General features: G+C 36.0%; 1 protein-coding gene across 5 annotated transcripts in view; it reads left to right on the top strand.

The window, feature by feature from the left end:
- The window catches only part of PHKA1 (phosphorylase kinase regulatory subunit alpha 1), a 125,215-nt gene that overhangs the window by 41,905 nt on the left and 55,897 nt on the right, over positions 1-27,413 (top strand). For all 5 annotated transcript variants that reach the window (XM_064368944.1, XM_064368946.1, XM_064368948.1 and 2 more), the window contains exons 7-14: positions 986-1,084; positions 2,167-2,313; positions 6,863-6,916; positions 8,261-8,383; positions 10,788-10,883; positions 11,652-11,759; positions 13,545-13,623; positions 19,154-19,288. In XM_064368944.1, coding sequence (XP_064225014.1) covers positions 986-1,084; positions 2,167-2,313; positions 6,863-6,916; positions 8,261-8,383; positions 10,788-10,883; positions 11,652-11,759; positions 13,545-13,623; positions 19,154-19,288 — 841 coding nt within the window. The remainder of the gene's footprint in view (positions 1-985; positions 1,085-2,166; positions 2,314-6,862; positions 6,917-8,260; positions 8,384-10,787; positions 10,884-11,651; positions 11,760-13,544; positions 13,624-19,153; positions 19,289-27,413) is intronic.

The raw sequence follows: 27,413 nt of genomic DNA on the forward strand, positions 1-27,413 counted from the left end.
ACATTGTTTGCATTAAGGAAGGTATTGTCATATACTGCTAGTGATAGCTATGTTGGTACAACTTGTAAGAAAAGCAATTTAGCATTATGTTTTAAAAATTATTCATACTTTTTTACCCAATTATTCTATTTCAGGGAATTGATGCTTACAAAATAACTCAAAATAAATACAAAGAGTTATTTTGTTAGCATGACAACCTTTATTGAGAGCCTACCATATCCCATGCTGTGTGCTAGATATTAGTGAAGACATAATCCCTGACTTCAAGGAATTTATAATTTAGCAAGAGATGTTTATCAAAGTTCTGTTACTAATAGCACAAAATTAAAGGTGACCTAAATTTCCAACAATTGGTAAATGACTAAATATACTTTATTATAGCCATATGAGATAATACTATGCCAAAATAGTGTTTGTAACATGGAAAGATACTTATGCTATATTATTAATTGTAAAAAGTAGGATACCAGATGTGATCTCAACTGTATACAAATAGACATAGAAAAAAAACTAATAAAAAACATGTCAAAAATGTTAAAAGTGGTTATTTTGGGTGATTTTCTTGCCCTCTCTGTACTTCACTATGTTTTCAAAATATTCTATAAGGAGTGTGTTTTACTTTTATGATCAGAAAATATATTTAGAAAAGCAAGAAATTAATAAATTCTATTTTTAAAAAACATGATATCTCATTTATATGTGGACTCTGAAGAAGTCAAACTCATAGAAGGAGAGAATACAATGATGGTTAAGTACGATGCTTAACTTGATAGTGCTACAAACTCCTTAACTTTCTTTGATATAATATCGGAGACAAAGAAAAATTCAGAATGTCCTGGGAATAAAGTTTGTTACTGTATTATGTATTCTGTCAGACATATTAAAAAATGATGTCATGTGTGTTGATAAGATACTGGGATATAGGGAGAAGAAATGTATATCTTTCTAATGCTAAACTTGTCCTTTTCTTTCTTGCTCCTTACAGGCAGCCCTGGAAGCGTTAGATGAACTGGATCTGTTTGGTGTGAAAGGTGGGCCCCAATCAGTTATCCATGTCCTGGCTGATGAAGTACAACATTGCCAGGTAAGAGATTAGGGAAAATGGAAATAACAAATGTTATTCTTGCCCAGACTCAGATTTAAGCATGAGCTTTAGATTAAGGAGGGCTGAATGAGAGAGAATGCATCATCTGATTAATTACCATGTACCAAAAATATCTTTGGCAAGCATACTGTACTGAGATAAGCCTGATATAGCATGGGCTGTAAAATAGATCATAATCCTGTTCTCTAGCCCAAGATTATAAAGGAATCTCACCATGCTATATGAAATTATCCACCACAATCATATCAAAGGGATATAGTCTCTCTTTCTGAGTATCTCCTTTTCTAAATATATAAAGAAAACAAGAGATGATAGATTTTTAGTATTCTTGTTACTGTTTCTGAAACATTCTCTTTTCCTGGTTGGCTCTAGGGTTAGATATTTGGAGATTAGACTTTAAGTGGCAAATATATATTTTCAGTTTCGCTTAGGAATACTCTCTGTATTGAAAGATTAAGGTTTTTCTCATTGGCATGAGGAATTTTCTTCTTTTCTTTAAACCCTGATTAGATACCATGGGGTCCTATTGAAAATAAACTCATCTCCAATTTTAAAAACACAAAATTTCCCAGAAAAAAAAAATACGTCAAAAGCAGAGGAGCTGAGCCTTCCCTATCCTGCTTCTTAGCACCTATATTTTCTCTTGACTTTATTTTTAAATAGTTGCTAATGGAGCAACAGGACTGTGGGTGGTATAATAATGTCAGAGTATTCCTTATCCATAAGTAACTGGTTAAGAATCAGGATAGGGAAGTATTGAGAGCAGAATTAAGATAAGGAATGATTTATAGAAATTGCTGGTTTTCTAAGTTCTAAATATTGAGTAATGTCTAGATTTTCTTGTGAATGGTCCTCTTCCACATAAATTTTTTAAAACTAAAGTTTCAAAAAAATTACTAGTTTTACAGTGCTAAGGTTTTTACTAACCTTAAAATAGATAAAGAATGTTCTTTTCTATTCTGTCAAACATATTCACAAGTGATAACATGTGTGTTGATAAGATACTGCGGTACAGGAAGAAGAAATACATTCTTTTATATAAACTTAACTTCTTTTCTTAGTCTATCCTTAATTCACTACTGCCCCGTGCTTCAACATCCAAGGAGGTTGATGCTAGTCTACTCTCAGTGGTTTCCTTCCCAGCCTTTGCAGTAGAGGATAGCCAGTTGGTGGAGCTCACAAAACAGGAAATCATCACCAAACTTCAGGTATGTCCATATGTGCCTTTGTTTTCTTTAAGGCTATGGCTTTAAGGGTAAATTGTGCCTTTTGGGGCCTTGAATATGAACTGTGACTGTGATTTCAAGAAACCTTTAAGTGTTCTGAGTTGCCTTTTTATAAGTAGTTTCTTTTTAAAATGTTAAAGCTTCTACAGCCATTGCTGGTAGGAAAACAGGGTGGTACACCCACTTTAGAAAATAGTTTGGCCGTTTCTTATAAATTTAATCATACAGCCACCCTATAACCCAACTGTGTCATCCTAGAAATCTACCCTACAGAAATGAAAACTTATGCTCACAAAAAAATCTGCACACAAATGTTTATAGCAGCTTTATTCATAATTGCCAAAAACTGGAAAAAACCTTTAACAGAGGAAGGAATAAACAAATTACACTATATTCATGCAGTGGAATACTACTCAACAATAAAAAGGTACAAGGTACCAACTTGATCAGAGTTAATCATGGTGTATAATCTTTTTGATGTGCTGTTGGATTTGTTTTGATAGTATTTTGTTGAGGATTTTTGCATCTGTGTTTATCAGGGATGTTGGCCATGGGTTTTTTGTTCTTGTTGTGTCTTCGTCAGTTTTTGTACTGCTGGCCTTGTAGTGAGTTTGGAAGAATTCCCTTCCCTTCAATTAATTGGAGTATGGTTTTAGTTCTTTAAAAGTTTGGTAGAATTCAGCAATGAAGCCATCCATTCCTGGACTTTTCTTCATTGGAGGACATTTTATTACTGATTCATTCCCATTGCTTATTATTTGTCTTTTCAAGTTTTCTATTTCTTCTTGGTTCAACCTGGGTAGGTTGTATGTGTCCAGAAATTTATCTGTCTTCTCTAGGTTTTCCAATTTCTTGGCATATACTTATTGATAATAGTCTCTAATAATCCTTTGTATTTCTGTGGTATTGGTTATAATGTCTCTTTTTTATTTCTGATTATGTTTACTTGGGTCTTTTATTTTTAGTCTGGCTAATGGTTTGTCAATTTTGCTTATTTTTAAAACTTTTCATTTTGTTGATGTTTTGTATTTTTTGGTCTCAATTTCACTTATTTCTGCTCTGATCTTTGTTATTTCTTTCCTCCTATTAATTTTGGGTTCTGTTTGTTCTTTCCTAATTCCTTGAGGTGCATCATTAGGTTATTTCAAATTTTTCTACTATTTTGATGTAGGCATTTATGGCTATAAACTTCATTCTTAGTACTGCCTTTACTGTATCTCACAGGTTTTGGGCTGTTATGTTTCCATTTTCATTTATTTCAAGAAATTTTTACATTTCTTTCTTAATTTTTTCATTGACTCATTGGTCATTAAGGAGCATGTTGTTTAATTTCTATGTATTTGTACAGTTTCAAAAGTTTCTCTTGTTAATTGATTTCTAGTTTTCATTGCAGTCAGAAAAGATAATTGATAATGATTTCAATTTTTGAAAGTTTGTTGAGACTTGTTTTGTGGCCTAACACATGATCAATCCTGGAGAATGTCCCATGTGCTGATGTGTTTCCTGTAGCTGTTGGATGAAATGCTCTGTAAATGTCTGTTAGGTCCATTTGGTCTATAAGGCAGTTTAAATTTAGTATTTCTTTGCTGATTTTCTGTCTAAATGATCTATCTAATGTCAAGAGTAGAATGTTGAAATGCCCCACTATTATTGTATTGGAGTCTAACTCTCCTTTTAGATCTAATAATATTTGGTTTATATATCTGGGTGCTTCAATGTTAAGTGCATATATATTTACAATTATTATAACCTCTTGCTGAATTGATCCTTTTATTATTATACAATAAATTTCTTTGTCTTTTTTTTACTGTTTTTGACTTAAAACCTATTTTGTCTGATATAAGTATAGCTACTCCTGCTTGGTTTTGGTTTGCATTTGCATGGAACATCTTTTTCTATTCCTTCCAGTTTTAGTCTGTGTGTCTTTACAGGTGAAATGAGTTTATTATAGGCATCATATGGGTCTTGTTTTTCTTATCCATTCAGCCAATCTACATCTAAATTGAGAAATTTAATCTATTTACTTTCAAGGTTATTATTGATAAATGAGGACTTTCTCCTGTTATTTTGTTAATTGTTTTCTGGTTGTTTTGTTTATCCTTTGTTCCTTTCTTCCTCTCTTATTGTTTATCTTTACAGTTTGGTGGTTTTCTGTAGTGATATGGCTTGATTCCTTTCTTTCTCCTTTCTGTATGTGCAGTACTAGTGGTTTTACACTTTTGCATGTTTTCATCATGATAGTTATCTTACTCTCACTTTCAGTTGTAGGACTCCCTTAGGCATTTCTTGCAAGGCTGGTCTAATTCTGGATGTAGTGTTCTTGCCTGACAGGTTATTTTTTTCCCCCAGCACTTTGAATATATCATCTCATTCTCTTCCAGCTTGTAAGGTTACTGCTGAGAAATCTGTTGTTAGTCTAATGAAGATTCCCTTATATGTAACTTTATGCTTTTCTCTTGCTGTTTTTAAATTTTTCTCTTTGTCTTTGACTTTTGACATTTTGACTATAATGTACCTTTGAGAGAACATTTTTTTGATTGAATCTATTTGAGAACCTTTGAGTTTCCTGGATCTGGATATCCATATTTTTCCCAAGAATTGGGAATTTTTCAGCTATTATTTCATCAAATAGAATTTTCTACCCCTTTTCCCATTTCTCATCTTTCTAAAACTTCCATAATGCAAATATTTGTTTGCTTTATGGTGTTCCGCAAGTCCCATGGGCTTGTTTCATTCTTTTTTATTCTTTTTTTTTTTTTTTGGTATGCCTTGTTTATTTCAAAAGATCTGCCTTCAAGTTCAGAAATTCTTCTTCTTGATCTCGTCTGTTGAAGCTCTCAGTTGTGTTTTTTATTTCATTAATTGAATTCTTCTGCATTAAAATTTGTTTTTTAAATAATATTTCTCTGTTGAATTTCTCATCAGATCATGAATTGTTTTCCTGATTTTATTGAATTATCTATCTTTATTCTTCTATATCTTGCTGGGTTTCCTTAAGATCATAATTTTGATTTTTTTATACCATGTCATAAATTTCCTTTTCTTTGAAGTCTCTTACTAGAGAATTATTGTGTTTCTTTGGAAGTATCATGTTTCCTTACCTTTTCATGTTTCTTGTGTCCCTGCACTACATATGCACATCTGGTAGAACAGGTACCTCTTCCAATTTATGGAGCAGCTTTGATAGGAAAAAACCTTTTTCTGGAAGTGGGTCCTAAGGTGTTGGTTGGGTGGGGTACATTGGCTATGGTTCTAGGCAGACACAGTTATTATAGTCTCTGTGCAGTTTCTTGAGCTGTAATCCACATAATTGGTGTTTGCGAGTGCCTTAATGGCCTAAGCTGTAGGAGTTTGTTAGTGTGGTGGGTAGCTTTGCTGGGAGTGGGCTCCTGAACAGGCTGATTCCGAGGTCTAGGGTGTACACATGCATGAGGAGACAAGTCTGGCTACCAGGCTGTTTTTCTAGCCAAGGTCATAGGCACATGGCAGGTCAGCTGGCTCAGGGACTGGTTTGCCCACCAGGGGCAGGGCTGCTGGGCTGTTTCTCTGCCATAATGTATGGTGCTTGGGAAGTGGCTTGCCAGGGCGGGGCCACTGGGCTGTTTCTCTGACCAGGGACATGGGCGCATGGCAATTTGGCAGCCCCCAGCAGGTTGTTTATTAGTTGTTTTGGTCCCTTTTTGTGGGGAAGACAAGCACCAGCACCTCTAGTCAGCCATCGTGCTCTATGTTGATTCCTTTTTTTTTCTTTTTGTCAGTTAACATTCCAAACATGTATAACCAGTGAACATGGCCTAGGTTTTTTTTTTAATTGGTATTCACTTCAGTAACTTGAATCCACAGATATAAGCAGTGTATAACCAGAAAGTTACAAGTAAACAGATTATACATGCAAATTTCTGTTCACAAAGGTCACATGTACAGGTACATGAATTAGAAGCATGCATCTAGGATTATGGCGAAACTGTTTTTAAGATGCAGAAATGTAAAATTACATCTTGAAAACATAAAGAGATGGTCTACACACTTAAAAATCAAATGTTGCTTATACCAGAGATGTATGACAATTACAAGATTCAAGTGACTATAATGGAATGATGACTGATAGGTATTTTGGAATTTTCTATACTATTTTTGCAACTCTTCTGTAAATCTAAATTATCTCAAAATTTAAAAAATACATGGTTTTTAAAAAAGCTTATGGAGTCTTATGAACTGTATGTGTCTTATGAACAGGAACACATAGATTAGTAATTAGGCTGTCACAAACTTACCCTAGGTGGATGGACATGGAGAGGATACTGTTAGGAACACTGCTTTACTAAAGAGGCTGTTACTTTGCCTTCACTTGAAATCACATTGCTGAAATCTGTTTCTGCTGCTGGATTGATTTCAGGTTTTTTTGGTTTTAAGCATTATGTCTTTATTGGTGATAGGTTAGTACATGTGGATGTTGCAAGGATGTCTTTCTGATTAATTACATGGCTGTACCATTGTAAAAGCTGCTGACCTTTTTTCTTTTTATTCCCAGGGTCGTTATGGTTGCTGTCGCTTTCTACGAGATGGATATAAAACTCCGAAAGAGGTAGGTTTCTTTTCTTCAAAATGAACCCAAGGTAGAATGGCCACTTGTATCTGCAGCCTCATTCAGAGAAAATATTTACCTCACTGATGGTACTTATAGAGATCACTGAATAGGATAACCATAACTGATGTTTGCTATATTTGTTGAACTTAGCTTAGCTGCCAAGTTCTCATTTTGTAGGCTTTTCTGGATTAAGTAAAATAGAGAAAGGTATAGTCCTTCCACCTCTTGCAGTTGGTTAGTTTCAGAAAGAACTGATAAATGGTAAAATCGGCGGATGAAAGCTTACACAGAAATAGTATTTGCATTGTCTCAAAGTATCTCTCCGAAAATATTTAACAATTACAAAGGGAAAAATCTTTCCATCAGTAGATCTTTCTGACCCCACATACACCTCTTGTAGTTGGTTAATTCTAAGCAGTACTTGATTTTGAAAAGGTGAGTTCCTTTTATTCAACTAGTCAGAAGTTCACCTTGGAAATATTAATGAGAAAAATTCAGTATTTTTAAAGGGATTGAACAGTCAATATGAAGCACTTTCACTGGTAATGGAAACATTGTTTAAGTCTTCAATTTGGTGGTTGAGAACCATTATGGATTTTTTAAATCATCGAACTCAAACTCTTCTGGTCTACTTCCTCTCATCCACTTTATTTTTTAGCCTTGAATTTGATTTCTTCCCCTATCAGTGTACTAAAATTATATGTTCTGAAACATCATCTTAAGCTCTTAAATGACCAATCCAGTAGCCTTTTCTGAATCCTTATTCTCCTTGACTTCTCTATAGTACATCATTTTTTACCTAGCCCTAAATTCTCTTGAAATTCTATTCCTATTTTAATTTTCCCACTACACTATCCTGATTCTTCTCTTTCTGTTCTTCCCTTGCCCCATTCTGAGGATTTACCAAGTTTCCATTCCTGAGCAGTTTGTTCATTTTATATAGTACTATTTCACAAAGTTCATCTGTAACTTGTAATTCATATATCACCTCTATGAAGACGATTCCCAAACCCTTGTCTCTAGTTGCCTTCTAAACATTTCTATTTGTATGTCCTACTACTATATCAACCTTAACAAATATAAAACCAAACTCAACTTTATTGCAAACCAGTCTTATTTCTTCATATACCCTCTTGTGATACCATTCCTATCCCAAGTCCACTAGTTAGAAGTCACATCATAGAGTACTTGCTAAGGGAAGGGAGTATGCACATGCTCTGCCTTCCTGAACACCTTCTCTAAAACAGACTATCAGTAATGAAAGCCCATATTATAATACCTCTGAACTAAAATGTATATCTAACCTCTGAAAGATGACAGACTTTATTGTGTTTTCACTAGGATCCCAATCGTCTGTACTATGAACCAGCTGAGCTGAAGCTATTTGAAAACATTGAATGTGAATGGCCATTATTCTGGACATACTTTATTCTTGATGGGGTCTTCAGTGGCAATGCAGAACAGGTAATAAGCTAGGGAAAGAGTTTTCAGCAGAATGTTCTCGTTATATTTTCTTACAGTTAGTAGTATACCAACTCTGTGTCCAGATGGAAGTCTTCCTAATAGGGGAGAGACAGTTGTTTCCCTACAGGATAGTAGCTGAGGGCACTAAAAGACCTGGATTCTTTTTTCTTTCTTTAAAAAAGATTTTGGTTTCACTCTTGACTGTTGAGTGCCCAACTATTGTCATTGACTTCTTCAGTTTCTCTGTACAAAATGAAAATAATTTTTCTCCATTCATTAAAAAATATATTCTTAAAAGTCTTTGAATTTCACAGATAAAGACATGTTGTAAATGAGACATATAGTCAGTTCTGCTATAATGATATATAAACAATCTTTTCTTGTTGTTGTTTTTGAAACAAGGTCACTCACTGTTGCCCAGACTGGAGTGCAGTGGCGTGATCATGGCTCACTGCAGCTTTGATATCCTGGGCTCAAGCAATCCACCCACCTCAGCCCCCGAAGTAGCTGGGACTATAGGCACATGCTACCACACCCAGCTATTTTTGTTTTGTTTGTTTTTTTGTAGAGATGGGCCTCACTGTGTTGCCCAGGCTGGTCTCAAACTCCTGGGCTCAAGCTATCCTCCTGCCTCAGCTTCTCGAAGTACTGAGATTACAGGGATGAGCCACCACACCCAGGCCATGTGCATTCTTTAAAAATCACCATGCTGGTCAGGCGCGGTGGCTCACACCTGTAATCCCATCACTTTGGAAGGCCCAGGTGGGTGGATCACCTGCGGTTGGGAGTTCGAGACCAGCGTGGCCAACATGGTGAAACCCCATCTCTACTAATAATACAAAATTAGCCAGGTGTGGTGGCACACGCCTGTAATCCCACCTACTTTGGAGCTGAATCAGGAGAATCGCTTGAACCTGGGAGGCAGAGGGTGCAGTGAGCTGAGATCATGCCATTGCACTCCACCCTGGGCAATAAGACTGAAACTCTGTCTCAAAAAAAAAAAAAGGAAGAAGAAGAAAGTCACCATGCTATGCATATTTAAGAAATAAAAACTATAGGGCTTATGAGAAAATGGAGTAAGGGCAGCACATAAAATGTAACACATACAAAATGATAGGAACCTAATAAAAATAATAGTATACATGTTAAACAGTTAAGAAATCCATAATTACCACAATAGTTATGGTACTTTTACCTTTAAAAAGACCCGAAGTTTGCTTGCGCAAGGATATATCATGTTCTCACCAGCTTACCCACCTGGCTCTCATGCCCACTACACAATGTGCAAGAGGAAGAGAACAAAAGAGAGATTAAAAAGAGTGAGAGAAAAGGAGCATAAAACAGAGAGGACATTTTTTTTTAAAGGCTGAGAGGAAAGAGGTGGAAAACTAAGGAGAGGGGAAGGCATGTGGCTGCATATCCAGGGTGGCCATTAGAGGATTGCAGCTTGTAAGTTTGGAAGTGGTGAAAGGAGCTTTATCTGAAATTGGACAGAAAGTAGTAACAACAGATGTGAATGGATACAGTTCATTGTTCTTCTGAGATGTATGCATGTGTGTTTTGTGTATTCTTACACTTCAGCTGAGTACATTCTCAGTATGAAATTGTGCATAAACAAACATGAAATTCATGTTATACTCAAATTTTTCCCTAGTGTATCAGAATCATTAGAACAAATTTGTTTACAAAGAAAGTGTTATAGCAGAACTGACTGTATTTTTTTCCACCATAAATTAGTTTTTTTGTTTGTTTTTGTTTTTGTTTTTTTTTACATTTTACGCATTGCAAAGCTTTAGCAAATGGTTAGGCACAGAACATAAACTTGACCATAATAGAAACCTAATTTGGTAGGTTAAAATGCAGTTTTAAAGACAATACATCAGGAGGCTGAGGCAGGAGAATTGCCTGAACCCAGGAGGCGGAGGTTGCCGTGAGCCGAGATCGTGCCATTGCACTCCAGCCTGGGTAACAAGAGCGAAACTCCGTCTCAAAAAAAAAAAAAAAAGACAATACATCCTCAAATCTGGAAGCTATACCTAAATTATACATAGTGGATCAAGACAGGCCTTTGGAAGTAGACTGACCTGGCTACACCCTGTGCTCAACTGTGTACTTGCTCTGATCTTCCACAAATTTACAACCTCTTTGAGACAATTTCCCTGTAAAAAAGCCTTAATTACATATACCTCCTAGGATAGTTTTTAAAGTTAAGTGCATTAAAGTATGCAGAACTCCTATCATAATATTTGGTTTATAACGAGTGTTTCGTAAATGCCCTTTCCTTTCTATTTTACTGGGTGAATAAGCTCCTTTGCAATAGGACCTTCTTTGGTGACAACCTTCTCCTGGGTCCCCAAACGGACTCTCTGTATGTGTTTTTTTTCTGCCTTTCTTTTATCTGCAGGTTCAAGAGTATAGAGAGGCTCTTGAAGCAGTCCTCATCAAGGGCAAAAATGGAGTCCCACTTCTGCCAGAGCTGTACAGTGTTCCTCCTGACAGAGTAAGTCAGTGCCATAACATGTAGCTGATAGAGAAGAGGAGCAGTACCTTGATAAGACTACCTCATTTGAGTCAAATAATTTTTAATCTTCTTGTTTTGATGTTCTAAAAGTTTGTCTTTTGGTATAGGACAACATAAATATGATTTTACTCCTTTAAAAATAAAATTTTAAAGCTGTCTCAATTATGGTACTGTAGCACAGTGAGACAAGGACAAGACCAAACCTTAATCTTGAGAATGATGTAGAGATTACTAGGAAAAACTAGGATGATGTTATGTGTGGACTCTCAGGATTTGGTATTCTCTGCTTTTAGGCCAGTAATCCAGGACTGCTTTAATAGATCAGGCTTGGAAAATGAATGTCTTGTTTTCAGACTCTAATTTCCCAAAATTCCAGTCGGGTATACCATTGTTCCTTCTCCACTGTGAAAGAGCGTTAGACGTGGGTGAGAATAGTCTTTCATTCTGGTGGGGATGAGTAGAATAAGCTCCCAGCAACATCAGCAGCACCACCTGAGAGCTTGTTAGAAATAGATTTCAGGCCCTACCTCATACCCACTCAATCAGAATCTGCATTTTAACAAGATCCTCAGGTGATCTGTATGCACATAACAGTTGGGGAGCACCGCTCTAGATAGTGCTTGACTTGTCAGTGCATTGCATATGTAGCTATATAGGGTATAAACTACAATTCAGTCAGCCTTTTTGTTTTCCAGTATCTTAAACCTTCTATTATTCCTCATCTGACCTCTTCACCTTTTCTTTTAGGTTGATGAAGAATATCAGAATCCTCACACTGTGGACCGAGTTCCCATGGGGAAATTGCCTCACATGTGGGGTCAGTCTCTATACATTTTAGGAAGCTTGATGGCAGAGGTGAGGAATCTTGAAGGCTGTCCCACATTTTTTCTGCCTTAAGTCACCATAATAATCAGATTTTTTAGTAGCTCGTTAAATCTGAAGGATGTCCTCTGCCTCTTGCAATTTGCCTTAATTATAGTTTTCCTCTAGGTCTTCAGAGTAGGGAGCATGGCCAAACCTGACAAAAAGCTCTTGCTCCCTGGCAACCATGTTCCTCATGCTGCCCAGGGCTCCCTACTTTGGCACTGTATTTAGAGCTGCTCAGGCCTCAGATCTGTCCCTTTCAAAACTCCCCTCAGTGCCCTTCCTGGTGACTAACAGATGCAATTGTGCTTAACTAGTTAATTACTGATAATTGATTAAGTGCAAACCTTTCCAAGCAGCATAATATTTAATCCTTTAATTGTATTAACTGGTATTTTTAGGTACCATAAGTGATTAGGAACTTCGTGGCTTTTTGTTTGTTTGGGTTTTTATGTTTGTTTGTTTGCTTTTTGTTAAGGGGCTCTCTAAATGTTCCTTATATCAGATTCTGTTGAGATAGCCCTTAGTGAGGCATTTGGGAGTTTCTGACTTTGTGTCCACGTTCTTTGTGACATTTTGAGCCTGCACAGAGGCATTCTCTTTCTCAGAAGTTTTTCAGATCATCTGGCAAGTCTACTTCTCCACTATATGTTATTTTGGTAAAATATAACCCAGGCTCCTAGAAGATCAAGAATGAGACTTAACTATCCTATCTGAGACAGACTCTTTGACCTGTTTATGTATAACCATTGATTTTTGCAGCTGTTTTGTTCATTTTTTTTTTTTTTGTCCCTGTGGCCATGGCTGTTTCATTACTCTTAGTTGACATTACTAAATGAATCTAGCAATAATGGGCAGAATGTTTTGTTTAAATAATCCTTACCTGGTGACTTTCTCATTCAATTAGAATAAATTAATCATAAAAAAGAATACCACAGTGGTTGGTATTCTTAAGGAAAAAATAGCTGAGCTCATCCTATTTCATAAAGGGCAGAAACTCAAGTCAAAGGAGTTCTGATGTGCAGAAGGCATAGTAGATACATGAACAAATGAGAAAACAGCAGGACTAATGGCTTAAATTACTGATAAGCATTGTGATCTAATCATCTAATCATGTATATTCAGAGAAGATAAAGAAATAACCAGAAAACTTTCTGTTTATTTATAATTTATACCCAACTGGGTGCAGTGGCTCGTGCTTATAATCCCACCACTTTGGGAGGCCAAAGCGGGAGGGAGGATTGCTTGAGTCTAGGAGTTTGAGATCAGCCTGGGCAACATAAGTGAGACCTTGTCTCTATGAGTAAACTAATTAGCCAGGCAAGGTGGCACACACCTGTGGTCCTAGCTACTTGGGAGGCTGAGGTGGGAAGATTACTTGAGCCCAAGAGGTTGAAGCTGCAGTGAGCCATGATTGTACCACTGCACTCCAGCTTGGGTGACAGAGAAAGACCCTGTCTCAAAAAAAAAAAAAATATATATATATATATATATATATATATGTGTGTGTGTGTGTGTGTATATATATATATATCCTATTTATTTACAAAAAAAATGGATTTGTGGCAGCCAACAGAAATTAACTCTAGATAAAATGAATTTTGGTGCGAATTTGGGAGTTCAAATATTTTCACACAGTGAAGGCATTTGTTTCCTTTCTATACCTGCCTCTTGAATGTTATGGTGCAAGGTTATGGGCATAGGGATGTTGTTTTCCCTCAAATATTAGCTTCTCTTTTGAGATTTAATAATCTGTCTTTTTGTGGGTTTTTTAAGGGATTTTTAGCCCCTGGAGAAATTGATCCCCTGAATCGCAGGTTTTCTACTGTACCAAAGCCAGATGTTGTGGTTCAAGGTATGTATTCTTATTCCCAGTGGAAGAAACTTTATATTAAAGGTCTGATTAGGGGCAGAGATCTTTAGGCTAGTAAATTATGACTCTTCTATATCTCGCATTTTATTAGGCTTCAAAAAGTATATGATGAACTTGGTTCAGTTTGGTTTCAAAATGCTGGTAATCTTAATCATAAACAAATCAATGATGTGCTATGTCAGAGGACTCCAAAATATTATTTGATACTCTTAACCACCCCTTATTTCTGGAAATTATTTTCTTTTCATTGTCATAACATTTTAGCCTCCCAGTTATTTATGCTTTCTCTCTGACCAGTCCTTCTGTGCTATTTCTACTATATTCCTTTCTTTATATATCTTCCTAATGGCTCTGCCTTAGTCTTATACTTTTGTCTTTCTGTATTTGCATCCTGTATTAGTTAGCTAAACCTGCCTCCCTCATAGTAAATTTGCTTCCATGGCCCCAACTATTACCTCTTTGGAGAATACTCCAACCCTTTGTTTTTATTCCTAACAATCTACTTAAATTTGGGGCATCTACTTTCTGCAAAACACTAGGCTGAGTTCTATAAACATATTAAGAAATCTAGTCCCAATATCTATAAAACTTCTCTACCATTTACACTTCAAACCAAAAACTGATCTCTTTCGTCTCCATCCTATCCTTTTGCCTCTACTAAGAAATGCAAATCCTTTTCCCTTATTTCTCTCAATGATATCACCAACCATTATTCTAGTTTCTTAGGGTAGAAGACTTGAGGTCATTTTTGACTCTCTAACATTACAATCCAATGTGGTATTGTGAAGCTCCTTTGAAATATCTCCAGTCACTTGACTTTAGGGTTGGTTCTATATGGAAAATAATCCCATGTGTTTTCTAAATTTTCTTAAACTTGGCATCCCATGTGATCATGCAGGTAGTTCTTGCTTATCAATGTATATAGCAAATATTATATAAAAATCATTACTCTTCCCTTCCCATGAGAAATCTTCTCCTTTGAGGCTTATTCCATCTGTTTATGTTGATCTCCTTGTTGCTCTAATTCATTCTTTGAAGACTTTAAGGCTTGTCTGCAGCCTTCTTCCTCCTCTCCAAATCCTGCCATAGAACTAGATTTTTGGCATTGATGTCAGTGCAATCTAACACTTAGTCTCAAAGTTCTGGATATCCATAACTCTAGTGACCTTTCCTTCTGCCTATACTTTTAGCCACCCACTCCGAGGACCAAACTTTAGGGCTCTTTCACCTCAGATATCTAAAATTCCAATATTCTACTCTTTGATCATAGTCATAATATTATTTCAGCTTTCTTTTTCTTCCCGTTACCCTTGTTTATATTTTCTCCTAGTTTACCCTTCTCTACCTCATGGTTGTTCATCTAAATCTCCCAGTCACCAATACACCATACTTCTATTATACACACAATAAAAATCACAGCCCCAGGTCAGTATTACAGTCTGCATTTTCTGACTCTATACCTGGCCTGCTAAAAAGCTACTGGGGAAAAAAATCACACAAATGACCAGAGTGGTGGCACTGGGAATCATGGTCTCCAACTCAGCTAAGTCTACAGTGCCTCCTGTTCATCCTTGTTCTTATTAGTCAGCATTTTCATACTTCTCAACCACTATTCCAAACCTCCTCTGTTTTCAACCCCCACCTCTTGTTTTCAGCCTAATTCTTGGCCTGCTACTTCATGCCTGATAATATTCTTATCTTTGCCAGTGTCTCAGCCTTCCCCACCCCTACAGTCTTGCCTCATTTTTTCCAAACTCAGAAAAAGGGTTTCTTCTCCTATTCAAGGAAAAGTCTTCCTTCTGATGCTTGATCATTATCTTCTTCCCCAGCCTTCTCTAGAAACTTGCTCTTTCCTGGAATCCTCAAACTCTCCCATTCTGTTGGTTCTATTTTGTTTAGTCTACTGACATGTTCATCTCCTTCTAGTTACACTATATAGCTTCTTTCTTTCTCATCCAAATTTCTGCTTTTTTACATTCCCGTTATTCTGCAGTCTTTTATAGTCTGACATACTACTATGAAAATGATCTTGCTTAAGTTACCAGTGACCTTTGTATTGCCAAATTTGGTAGACACTTTTTAATCTGTATCTTACTGGATTATTTAATCTGTATCCCATATCTTCTATGATGCCATACTCTCTTGAATATTCTTCAACCTAGATTAAGCATGTTTCTGTTTCATTCTGGTCTTCCTCTTCTTTGCCCCTTAACTGTTGGTATTTCTGAGAATTCTGTCCTTAGCCCATGGCTCTTCCTTCTCTGAATATTTGTTTCTGTCCCTCAGCATCCTCCTATTCCAACCTTTTCCCTTTTCCCTCTTTCCACCTTCTTAGTTCTTCCCTCACTTTCAATATGATCTCACCTCCTATACCGTAGAGAAATATAAGTCATGATGTAAGAACTCCTCTACCTCACCCCAGGCTTTTCTTCATTTGCCCATGTCTTTTATGTTGGCATTTCCCAAGCTTATATTCTAGGTCCTCTTCTCCTTTTCTCTATATATTCTCCTTGACCCATCTCATCTCTTTCCATGCTAATGACTTCTGAATCTATATCAGCTTCCTTTAAGATAGCCTCACTTGGGTGTCTCACTTGCACTGTAAAGTTATTCAACATGTCTAAAATTAATCAGCTACACCCTCCTAGTACTATATCACCCATACCTGCTTTTCCTCCTATATGCCTGTGTCCTCCCAGTTATGTAAGTAAACACCTAGGGAATCCTCCTTGATATATTCCTCAAGTTCTGGCTGCTTTATTTTCTAAATAATTCTGAGATCCATCCAGTTTTCTCCAGTACCAATATCTTGATCCTAATGGAGGTAATCAACAATCTCTCCCTCACATTACTGTGGTAACTTTTTTTTTTTGAGACAGAGTCTCACTTTGTCACCTAGGCTGGAGCACAGTGGCATGATCTTGGCTCACTGCAACCTCTGCCTCCTGGGTTCAAGCAATTCTCCTGCCTCAGCCTCTGGAGTAGCTGGGATTACAGGTGTGCACCACCATGCCCAGCTAATTTTTGTATTTTTAGTAGAAACAGGGTTTCACCATATTGACCAGGCTGGTCTTGAACAACTGACTTCAGGTGATCCACCTGCCTCAGCCGCCCAACATGCTGGGATTACAGGTGTGAGCCACCACGCCCGGCCCTGTGGTGACTTTTTAACTGGTCTCTCTGTCTTCAGTCTAGGCCCACTACAGTCTATCAGTTTATTCTTTATCAACCTGAATGTACTCTTTTTTAAGACATAAGTATTAATATGGTATTCCTCTGATTATACCTCTACAAAAGCTTCCCATTGGCAGTCTCCTTAATATGGCTTCCAAGGCCCTTTAGATCTAGCCCCTTACCCCATCTCCATCTTCATTTTTCATCATTGCCTCTTTATACTACATGTTCCTGCTATAAAGAGCTTTTTGTAATTCCTAGCTCTACCTTGTTCTCTATTCCCTTGAGCCTTTGCCCATGCTGTTTCTTCTGTCTGGAACAATTTCTACCTTACTTTTACCATATCCTCTTGCAGGTTAACATCTATCCAGGCCTCTAGCAGGACTCCATATCAGTCTCATTTTTTCCATGTAGGGATCATGTCCTTAAATATGGCAGTGCCTAGCACATAAGAGGCACTAAATGAGAATTTTCTAAATATTTTATAAAACAAACAAAAAATGAGTTGCTTTGGTTGAAGGTACTCCTGGGGCCCCAGAGCATTGTTCACTTTACTGTCCTTCAGTTTCCTGTACTCTTACAACCAATTCCCCTGAAGAATCCTGAGGCTCCGTAGAAAGCAGTTTGGAAAGCATTGCCCAAAAATGAAATACAAAATTCATCAAGTGATGCATATGCCCTTCATGATGCTCTAACCCGTCTACCTTTCCAGATCCACTTCTTTTGCCACTATGCAAGGTATATTATACTACAGCAATATTGAAGAGTATGTGGTTCTTCCTACTTCCCCCTACACATGCAGCCATACTCTTTTTCATCTCTGTGTTTGATAAGTTCATTCTGGACCCTCTTCCTAGAATGGCTATACCCTAGGGCTATACTCTATCCCTTGTTTCTCCTGGCTGACTTATTCATTCTTTCAAACTCAGTTTAGGCATCAGCTCTTTTCAGAAGCCTTTCCTGACACCACTCCTCCCAACCCCACACTACCTAGCTGTCACTCCTGGAAGGTCTCATAAAGTTTTGTGCACTTATCTCTATTTACCTGGCAGGTTATTTTATAATCCATATGTATGTCACTTCTATTACACTGTGAGCTCCTTGAGGGAGAGACTAATTTATTCATTTCTAGATCCCTAGTGACTAGCATAGTATCTCATCCATTTAGGTATTTAATAAATGTTTACTAATAAAAGAGTAGATTGCCATATGTGTTTTCCTGGACTGTCCTCAGCCCACTATCATTCTTCCTCTGTACATTTTCCCTGAAGAATCTCTTTTATTTTCATGTTTTCAGTTAGAAGTAATCAAGATGGTGTTATATGCAGGGGACTCTGTGATCGCCATATCCTGCATATCCTGGTCCAGACCACAGCAGCCCATTAACATGAGGTTCCCAAGATAGAAAAATACACAAAGAATATTGGCAAAGGAAGGCAAAGTAGTACTTTGTTAACTATGCTTTTGCTTCAAAAACTCAATGTAGAAAATACTGGTAAGCTAGAATGAACCAAGCAGTGCATTCTTTTTCCTGTGAACAATCCAGCACATCTGCCAGCACTAGAGGAGCAGGAGTAGAGGGCACATTTGCCACTGGTGCTTAGTGTCAAGACAGCTAAAGCCTCAATTGGATTACTGGCCCCCAGCCAGGTATCTGTTCCATAGAGGGAAAGTGAAAAGAATCAGGAAGCTGGCTGAGCCTCCTCTTTTGTAGTTGGGCTTCTCACTTCAGTGACATGAGTATAAGAGGAAGAAAAGGGAGCTGTCCAGGCTTGGCAGGCTCTGAATCTAGAGAAGTATCATCCCTATCTCTCCCCAGCCCCCACTACCTACCTCCTAAGAAACACACAATTTCAGCTATAATATCTTCTATATGTTGATGACTCAAATTGTTATCCCCAATTCACCATGCCTTCTATTATTCTCTAGCTATAGGGCAACCCCACATACCTGGCTCTGACCTTAGGTGTACTTATATGAAAGAACCTGGGGAATCAATTTTTACCAAAGTTGTAACAAAACTCATGATGGATTTTTCTCCCCATTTAAACATGTAATCCTGGATATAAAGAGAGTGTGGTATTCTCTAGGAGCACATAAGTATTTAGCCAAAAGGCAAAATCTAATGCTCTATCTGGTCTTGAGATCTTTTCCTTTTCCATTTAGATAATATTAAGTATTTAGCATGACAGTTGTTTCATCAAAATTCCTCAATAACTGTTCATTTCCTCCCATTTCCTTTTTTATCTCTTCAAAAGAAGTTATATGACTTGAGAGATTTTTAGGTTGCTATTGAAATAAAATTTTCTGTTGACCTCATCTTCTTTTTCTCCTATAGTCTCCATTCTAGCTGAAACAGAAGAAATCAAGGCCATTTTGAAGGACAAGGGAATTGACGTGGAGACCATTGCTGAAGTGTACCCCATCAGAGTACAACCAGCTCGTATTCTCAGCCACATTTATTCCAGTCTAGGTAAAGAGATTGGCCAACCTGCTAGAATCAAAGCATTATTCAATACAGGCTGGTTTCTATCCTTTTTTCTTCTTTGTGATCATGTATTATTAAGTTGGATCTGAGAAGGAATTTAGAATCTCTAGAATTCAAGTTTCTTACCCTCTTTGTTCTGAGCACGCCTGATAATTTTAGGTGTGTTATACGAACCCTTTGGGCACATAAGGCATGACTATTATCAGCCAATATTGTATCTTTATTCCAAGTGTGTACTTAAATAACATGTTATCTCCTTTCTTAGAACCTATACCTCTTTTTCAAATACTTGCTTATTTTTTATGGAATGATAGCCAAAGAACTTGTTTTTAGGTTATTTATACTTTGTCATTTAATAAACTAGTTGATAATATAAAAGATTCCTTAATCAAATACTTATTTTTAATTGGTACTTATTTTTTAATTAATTCACATATTAAACTTAGTGATAGACTTTTTGCATTAAACAAATTACTATATTGTTATCTTAAAAAATTCTAAACTACTTTTGTGGAAAGCTGAATAATGACCCCCCAAAGATATTCAAGTCCTAATTTCTGGAACCCATAAGCCTTACCTTATATGGCAAAAGGGACTTATTTGAGATAGGGAGATTATCCTGAATTACCCAGGTGGTCCCTAAATGTAGTCACAAGTGTCCTTATAAAAGGGAATCAGAGGAAGATGAGTCTATAAAAGTAGGAGATGTGACAACAGAACCAAGAGATTAGAGTGATAAGGCTATGAGCCAAGGAATGCCCACATCCTCTAGAAGCTGGAAGAGGCAAGGAATGGATTCTTTCCTGGAGCCCCCAGAAGGAATCAGCCCTGCTGACACTTTGATTTTTATTTTAGTCCCATAATGCTCGTTTTGGGCTCATGATCTCAAGAACTGTAGAAATATACATTTGTATTGTTCTAAACCACTAAGTTTGTGGTAATTTGTTATAGAACCAATAGAAAAGTAATACAATCTTAAAGCACAAGGGAGTAGATTTGTGAAAAGTTGGATCTTAGATAATGGATTACCACTTACAAACCCAGAAGTTAGTGTGTGTGTGTGTGTGTGTGTGTGTGTGTGTTACTTTTTTTTATCATCACCCACGAATGATATGTTAGTAATTACAGTTAATGCATGTTTTCCCACTTAAAACCAGCCTCCTTCCCTTTTCACTGACACTTAACTCCAGTCACTTAATTTATTTGTCTAAATTGAGAAGGAGTCAACCAAGGAGAAAAGGACCAAGAGTCAGAGCTGACTTTTGTCTATCTCTCCTAGGAACATATATTTTATGCCAGCAAGACTTGAACTCCTTGCATTCCAGAGCTATTCTTAACATTACATCTGGCTTTAGAAGCATATGGATTTCTCTCATCCATCCTAGCTATGATGTAGGAATGTTCCTTTCCTAAAAATTCAAATATAACTTGGTTAGAATTTTCTAAAGGAACTTTGCTTTAAAAAGACAATGAAATTTCCTGGACACTGCATTAAAAAAAAAAAAAAAGGCAATGAAAAACTAAAATATATATACATAGAAATTAATAAGTTTACTGAATATGTCTCAGATCCTAATTAATTTCTAAAATCTAGCCACAAATGAGCTTGATTATTATAAAATACCCCTGGTTCCCTCTGTTTACTCCACCCTAACTGAAGTAAATACCAACTCAAGACTCTGAAACTTCTGAGGTTGATTTGGATGGATGCTTTGCTATGCGGGATACATACCTCACCTCTTCCCAGAACCTGCTTCCTGTTTTTATTTATTTTTTGGCCATTCCCTATAGCCACAGACCTATAATGCACTTCTAGTCTCCAGATATTAGTCCACTAGCACTAAATCCCTTGACATAGGAAGGTATTTCCCTTTCTAGCCAACATCTTACCCACCTGAGTACTAGTTGATCTTATAGTCACCTTCTTTGTAACTCTTAGAAGTCTCTACAGTTCTGGGTTTATGCAAAACCTATTGGTGACTTTGACTTGATTCTCTCTGGCTCTTACTCAAAAGTTAATAGGTTAATTTTACCCATTGCTTCATCACTTCCATTATTCTAAATCAGCGTATCTTACTGAGAAACAGGAACTTCTACCGTCATTTCTGGAATCTGCCTGCCTCACATCAGGTCTCACCAACAAACAGAAGCAATCTTCTTACTATTTATATTTTCAAGACCTAGACTCCATTTTGGGCCTCTTACTAAGTTATTATTTTCTAGCCAAAGGAAATAAAAACTGAATGAATGATCAAACATTCCAGGAACTCAAGTAACAAGTGGACATTTATCTTCCTGATATGCTCTTTCATTTGCTTCATTCATTCATCCATAAGTATTTGTTGCTCACTTATTATGTACCAGGCACTGGGCTAGATGCTGTGGAAGACATAGCCATGCAACCAGATAATCACAGTACAATCTTATAAATGCTATGACCATGTATTACATCTGAAATACAGAAGAAAAGGGATAGTTTTGCCTGGGGAAGACAGAAAAGGTATGATCGATGAGGCAACATTTCATTACTTATCAGTCAGATGAGTGACTCTTCAAAATTCTATTATTGCAACAGTTTCACAATAACAAAATTGCCCTAAGCATACGTCAAATGACAGCCATAATTCCATGAAGGAAAAAGGGATATTTCTTTACCAGATGTATTTACTTATATATGTTAACTAAACAGAGTTCTCTTTCTCACTTCAAACGCTCTGTATTTCATAGTCAGTTCCAAAATATCTTTTTTATTTTTTTAAATTATGAGATTAATCAACTTTGTAAAAGTAAGAACTTAAATATTAAGTTCAAATCTTTATATAATGCTAATTCTTTTCTAATCTCTTAGTGCATATAGATACATTTTGATAATTATCTTTAGCACACCTGTATTCACTTGTGTTCTGTTTATTTTCACTAACTCTCTCATGATGCATTTCCACATATTAGAATAGCTATATAGTATTTCATCAAATTAAAGTAATTGTTTCCTTATTATTGGTTGAATTGTTTTGAGAATTTTTATCCTATAAATGCCTTTGTATAGACCACTGTTTTCTTATATATTCTCAGTAAAGGGATTCTGGATAAGATTGTGAACAGCTTTTCAGCTCTTGTTACATGTTGCCAGATTATTCTTAATAAAGACAAACTAATTTATAGTGATATAACTAAGAAATAAAATATGCCTTTATTACTGCCCTACTAAAATTGGAGTTTTATTTATTTTGGTTAGATAAATAGGTTTTAATATGTATAAATTACTTTTTCTATCTTTAATTCCCAGTGACCTGTGTATTTTTCTATATTTGCTTTTCCTCTTTTTTTTTTGAACTTATGTGTCTGCAATTACTTGCTTATCTAATAGGGTCTGCACATTTCTATATATTTATCAATTATTTAAATATATTTTATGGTGACCTTTTATCAGTGAGATTTATAGTATATATATTTCCTAGTCTGTTACTTTCTATTAGATAATTATTTTCTTGCCTTTGTGCAAATATTTAAATATTAGATATATCCATTTTATCAGATATATTATTCAGTCTTTCAAGAATTATGAATTTATCTCCTAGTTTTATCTGAATAGGTAGGCTATTCTGGTTCTCTCCAAATTTCAAAGTCGTAAGTTATCTGATTACAAATTGGTATGTACACGTTGACTGCAGGGAACTGGAAAACAGAGACAAGCACAAAGGAAAAAGGTAAAAATCGCTTGTAATTCCACCACTCTGAGGAAGCCTCTTTTTATTTTGGCATATTCGTTTCCAATCATTTTAAATAAAATAAGTACACACATTTTTAGAAAAATTATGTCATTAAGAATGGATTTTGCATTCTGTTTTTCTGGAAACATAACAATATATGATATACTTCTGTTATGTTTTCTTAAGTAGCCACCTACAATCCAATTTGATGGCTGTATTATATAATTTCTTCAAAAGTTATTTTCATAAATAGCCTTTTTTCTGTTTATTTTGCAAATCATATAGTTATATTCTTTTGCCATTTTTCTACTGGATACTTGTTGATTTCTTACTGATTTCTGTGAGGTTTTAAAAAATATATTAGAGATACTGACACTTTTTCTTCTACATGTTATTGCAGTATTTTGCTATTTTATTATTTGCCCTTTAATTTTGTGCTTGCTTTCATGTATAGAAGTTTTATGTTTTATGTAGTAAAATTTTCTCTTTTTTTGGTTTATTTCCTTGCTGTTACGCTTAGAAAGATAGACCCATTCCTAGGTCAAATACATTTCACTGCATTTTCTTTGTTATTTATGGTTACAATTTTACATTTAACTCTTAGACTATAATGTTAATTTTAGTTTATGCTATGAGGTAAAAATCTTACTTTTTGCCAAATAATTAACCAATTGTTCCAGCACTATTGATTGAATCGTTCATATATACGTTGTTTTGAAATTCTACCTTTATCATTTACTGTACATACATATACTGACTCATGTGTGGATATTTTTAATCTTACCTTTTGGCTCTGTTGATCACTGTTTCTCCTTTCTTAGTACTATATTTTTAAAGTTATAGTTTCAACCTCACCAATGATTGTGAAAATGTAAGATAAAAGAATTGTGCTACATATTTTTTTTGCCCATCAATTTTATAAAAGTTAAGATTGCCAATATCCAGTGCTGATAAACATTTGGAGATGTGGACGCTCTCAGCGCTCCTGGTAGTGTAAATTAGAGGCAGGTAGGCATTACCTATAAAAAAAATTTAATGCACATATCTTTGACCAACAACCTTACTTCTAGGAATCTATCCTTTTCTTTCTCTGCGTCCCCCCGCCCCGAGATGGAGTCTCACTGTTCTTGCTCAGGCTGGAGTGCAGTGGCACGATCTCGGCTCACTGCAACCTCCGCCTCCTGGGTTCAAGCAATTCTCCTGCCTCAGCCTCCCAAGTAGCTGGGATTACAGGTGCCCACCACTATGCCCAGCTATTTTTTGTATTTTTAGTAGAGACGGAGTTTCAACATGTTGGCCAGGCTGGTCTCAAACTCCTGACCTCATGATCCACCTGCCTCACCCTCCCAAAGTGCTAGGAATACAGACATGAGCCACTGCATCCAGCCCAGAATCTATCTTATGTAACACTCATACAAGTACACAAAGATAGATATTTAAGGATGTCCACTACATTATAATTTGTGGTGGCAAAACAACAATTAGAAGCACTATAATGTGTATAAACAAGAATGGTGAAATTATGTATATTGTATTTTACATAAAAACAAAAGGTAGACTTTCAGCTTCCCACTGTAATGAAGTAGCTTGTATTGGGCTATCATACTAAGAATAACTAGAATGGCTGGATTTTAAAAATGAAGGTGAGTGAAGGCTTCAGAGAGTAATTACAACAGCCAGGACTTGAGAAGCTAAAACCCTGGACAGAAGGGACCCTCAAAGAAGTAAACTCACTATTCCCTGTTTAGTTTATCTTTGAGGCATTTGCTGATTCTTAAGTTTTGCTTGCATGAAGCAAGGGACCAAGAAACTAAGCAGAAAGTCTCACTGTTCTAGGGAGACAAAAATTGCATTTCAGGGCCTTCCTATGTGGAAGGGGTTATGATAAACACCTTGGGCTTCCAATTGTAACCCCTAAAGTGTGGGCTACACCTTAGGAGTAAGGAAAAACCATAAATAGACAAGTTCTTAGAAAGCCTCAAACACAAATCCTAAAACACAATCTTCTCAATTCCTGATTAGACTAAGAAGATCTGCTTATACAGTATCTGCCTGCTAAAATAAACTGAATCATCTCTTAAGGGAAATACCATCCAGAGGCTCTACAATCCTTTATACACTATATTCAGCATTGAAAAAATATAACAAGAGATGACTTAGAAAACCATGACTTGTTATTAATTGATAAATTAATAAAAGCCGGAAAAAAAAAGATAATCAAAACAGACACACAGACTTCTACTCAACATAGCATTTTTCTTGAGGTGAGGTCTCACTGTATTACCCAGACTGGTCACAAACTCTTGAGCTCAAGGGATCTTCCCACCTTAGCCTCTGGGACTACAGGCACACACCACACAGTTGGCCAGTATTGGAAATTCTAGCCAGAGCAGTTAGACAAGAAAAAGAAATAAAAAGACATCTAAATTGGGAAGGAAAAATTTAAATGATCTCCATTCACAGATGACATGATTTTATATGGAGGAAACTCTAAAGATTTTACCAAAAAAACCTGTAAGAACAAATAAGCAAATTCAGCAAAGTTATAGGATACAAAATCAGCACACAAAAGTCAGTTGCACTTTTATACACTAATAATGAACAATCTAACAAGGAAATTAAGAAAACAGTTCCATTTATAATGCATTAAAAAGAATAAAATACTTAAGAATAGGCTTAACCAAGCAGGTGAAAGACTTATACACTGAAAATGGCAAAACATTCCTAAAAGAAATTAGAGATGACACAAATAAATGGAAAGACATGCTGTCTTTATGGGTTAGAAGACATGATATTGTTAAGATGCCAGTACAACCCAAACTATCAACAGATTCTGTGCAAGCCCTATCAAAAGGCCAGATGACAATTTTTGAAAAATAGAAAAATTTGTTCTAAAATTTATATGGAGTCTCAAGGGACCCTGAATAGCCAAGAGATTCTTGAAAAAGAAAAACAAAGTTGGAGGACTCACACTTCTTGATTTCAAAATATACTACATGGCTATAGTAATCAAAACAGTATGATACTGGCATAAAGACAGACATGTAGAACAATGGAACAGAATGAAAAACCCAGAAATAAACCTTTGTATATATGGTCAAATGATTTTCAGTGAGGGTGCCACAGCCACTCATGGGCAAAGAATAGTCTTTTCAACAAATGGTGCTGGAAAAACTGGATATCCACATGCAAAAGAATGAAGTTGGACTCTTACTTTATACGATGTACAAAAATTTAACTCAAAATATATTAAAGAGCAAAGCATAAGACCTAAAACGATAAAACTCTTAGAAGAAAACAAAGAAGAAAAACTTCTTAACATTGGATTTGGCAATGATTTCTTAAGTGTGACACAGATAACACAGGCAACAAAAGAAAAGAATTCAGAAACTGAGCTTCATCAAAATAAAAATTGTGCATCAAAGGATACCATCAACACAGTGAAAAGGCAACACACATAATAGAGGAACATATTTATGTATCATACATCTGATAAGAGATTAATAACAGACTATTTAAAGAAACGTTATAGCTGTACAATGAAAAAATAAACCAGCCAGATTCAAAAATGGGCAAAGGACTTGAATATATATTTCTTCAAAGAAAATATGCAAATAGACAATAAGGAGATGAAAGGATGCTTGATATCCCTAATAATTCGGGAAATGCAAATCAAAACCACAATGATATATCACTTAACGCTCATTATGATGACCATTACTGAAAACCAGAAATTAACAAGTGTTGGTGAGGATGTGGAGACATGAAAACTCTTGTATACTGTTTATGAGAATGTAAAATGGTACAGCTCCTATGGAAAAACAGTATGGCAGTTCCTCAAAAAATTAAACAGAATTATTGTATGATCCAGCAGTTACACTTCTGAGTATATATCCAAAAGAAGTGAAAATAGGAACTTGAACATTTTCTACACCAGTGTGCAGCATTGCTCACAATAACCAAAAGGTGGAAACAACCCAAATGTCCATCAATGAATGGATAAACAATATGTGATGTATATACAAAATGAAATATTATTCAGTCTTTAAAAAGAAGGAAATTCTGACATATGCTACACATAGATGAACCTTGAAGACTATGCTAAATGAAATAAGCTAATACAAAAGGAAAAATATTGTATGATTCCATTTATATGAGATAACAAATTCATAGAGATACAAAGTAGGACTGGGAAGCAGGGTACGTGAAAAATTACTGTTTAATGCATAGAGTTTCAGTTTGGGAAGATTAAGGAGTTCTGGAGATAGATGGTGGTGATGTTTGCATAATGATGTAAATGTACTTAATGCTACTGAACTGTACACTTAAGATCATTAAAATGGTAAAATTTATGTTGTATCTATTTTACGGTATTAAATAGAAACAAAAAGGAAAGAGTA

Source organism: Aotus nancymaae, unplaced genomic scaffold, assembly GCF_030222135.1.
Source record: "Aotus nancymaae isolate 86718 unplaced genomic scaffold, 86718_ANA_hifiasm-v0.15.2.pri h1tg000081l, whole genome shotgun sequence".
NCBI lineage: Eukaryota > Metazoa > Chordata > Mammalia > Primates > Aotidae > Aotus > Aotus nancymaae.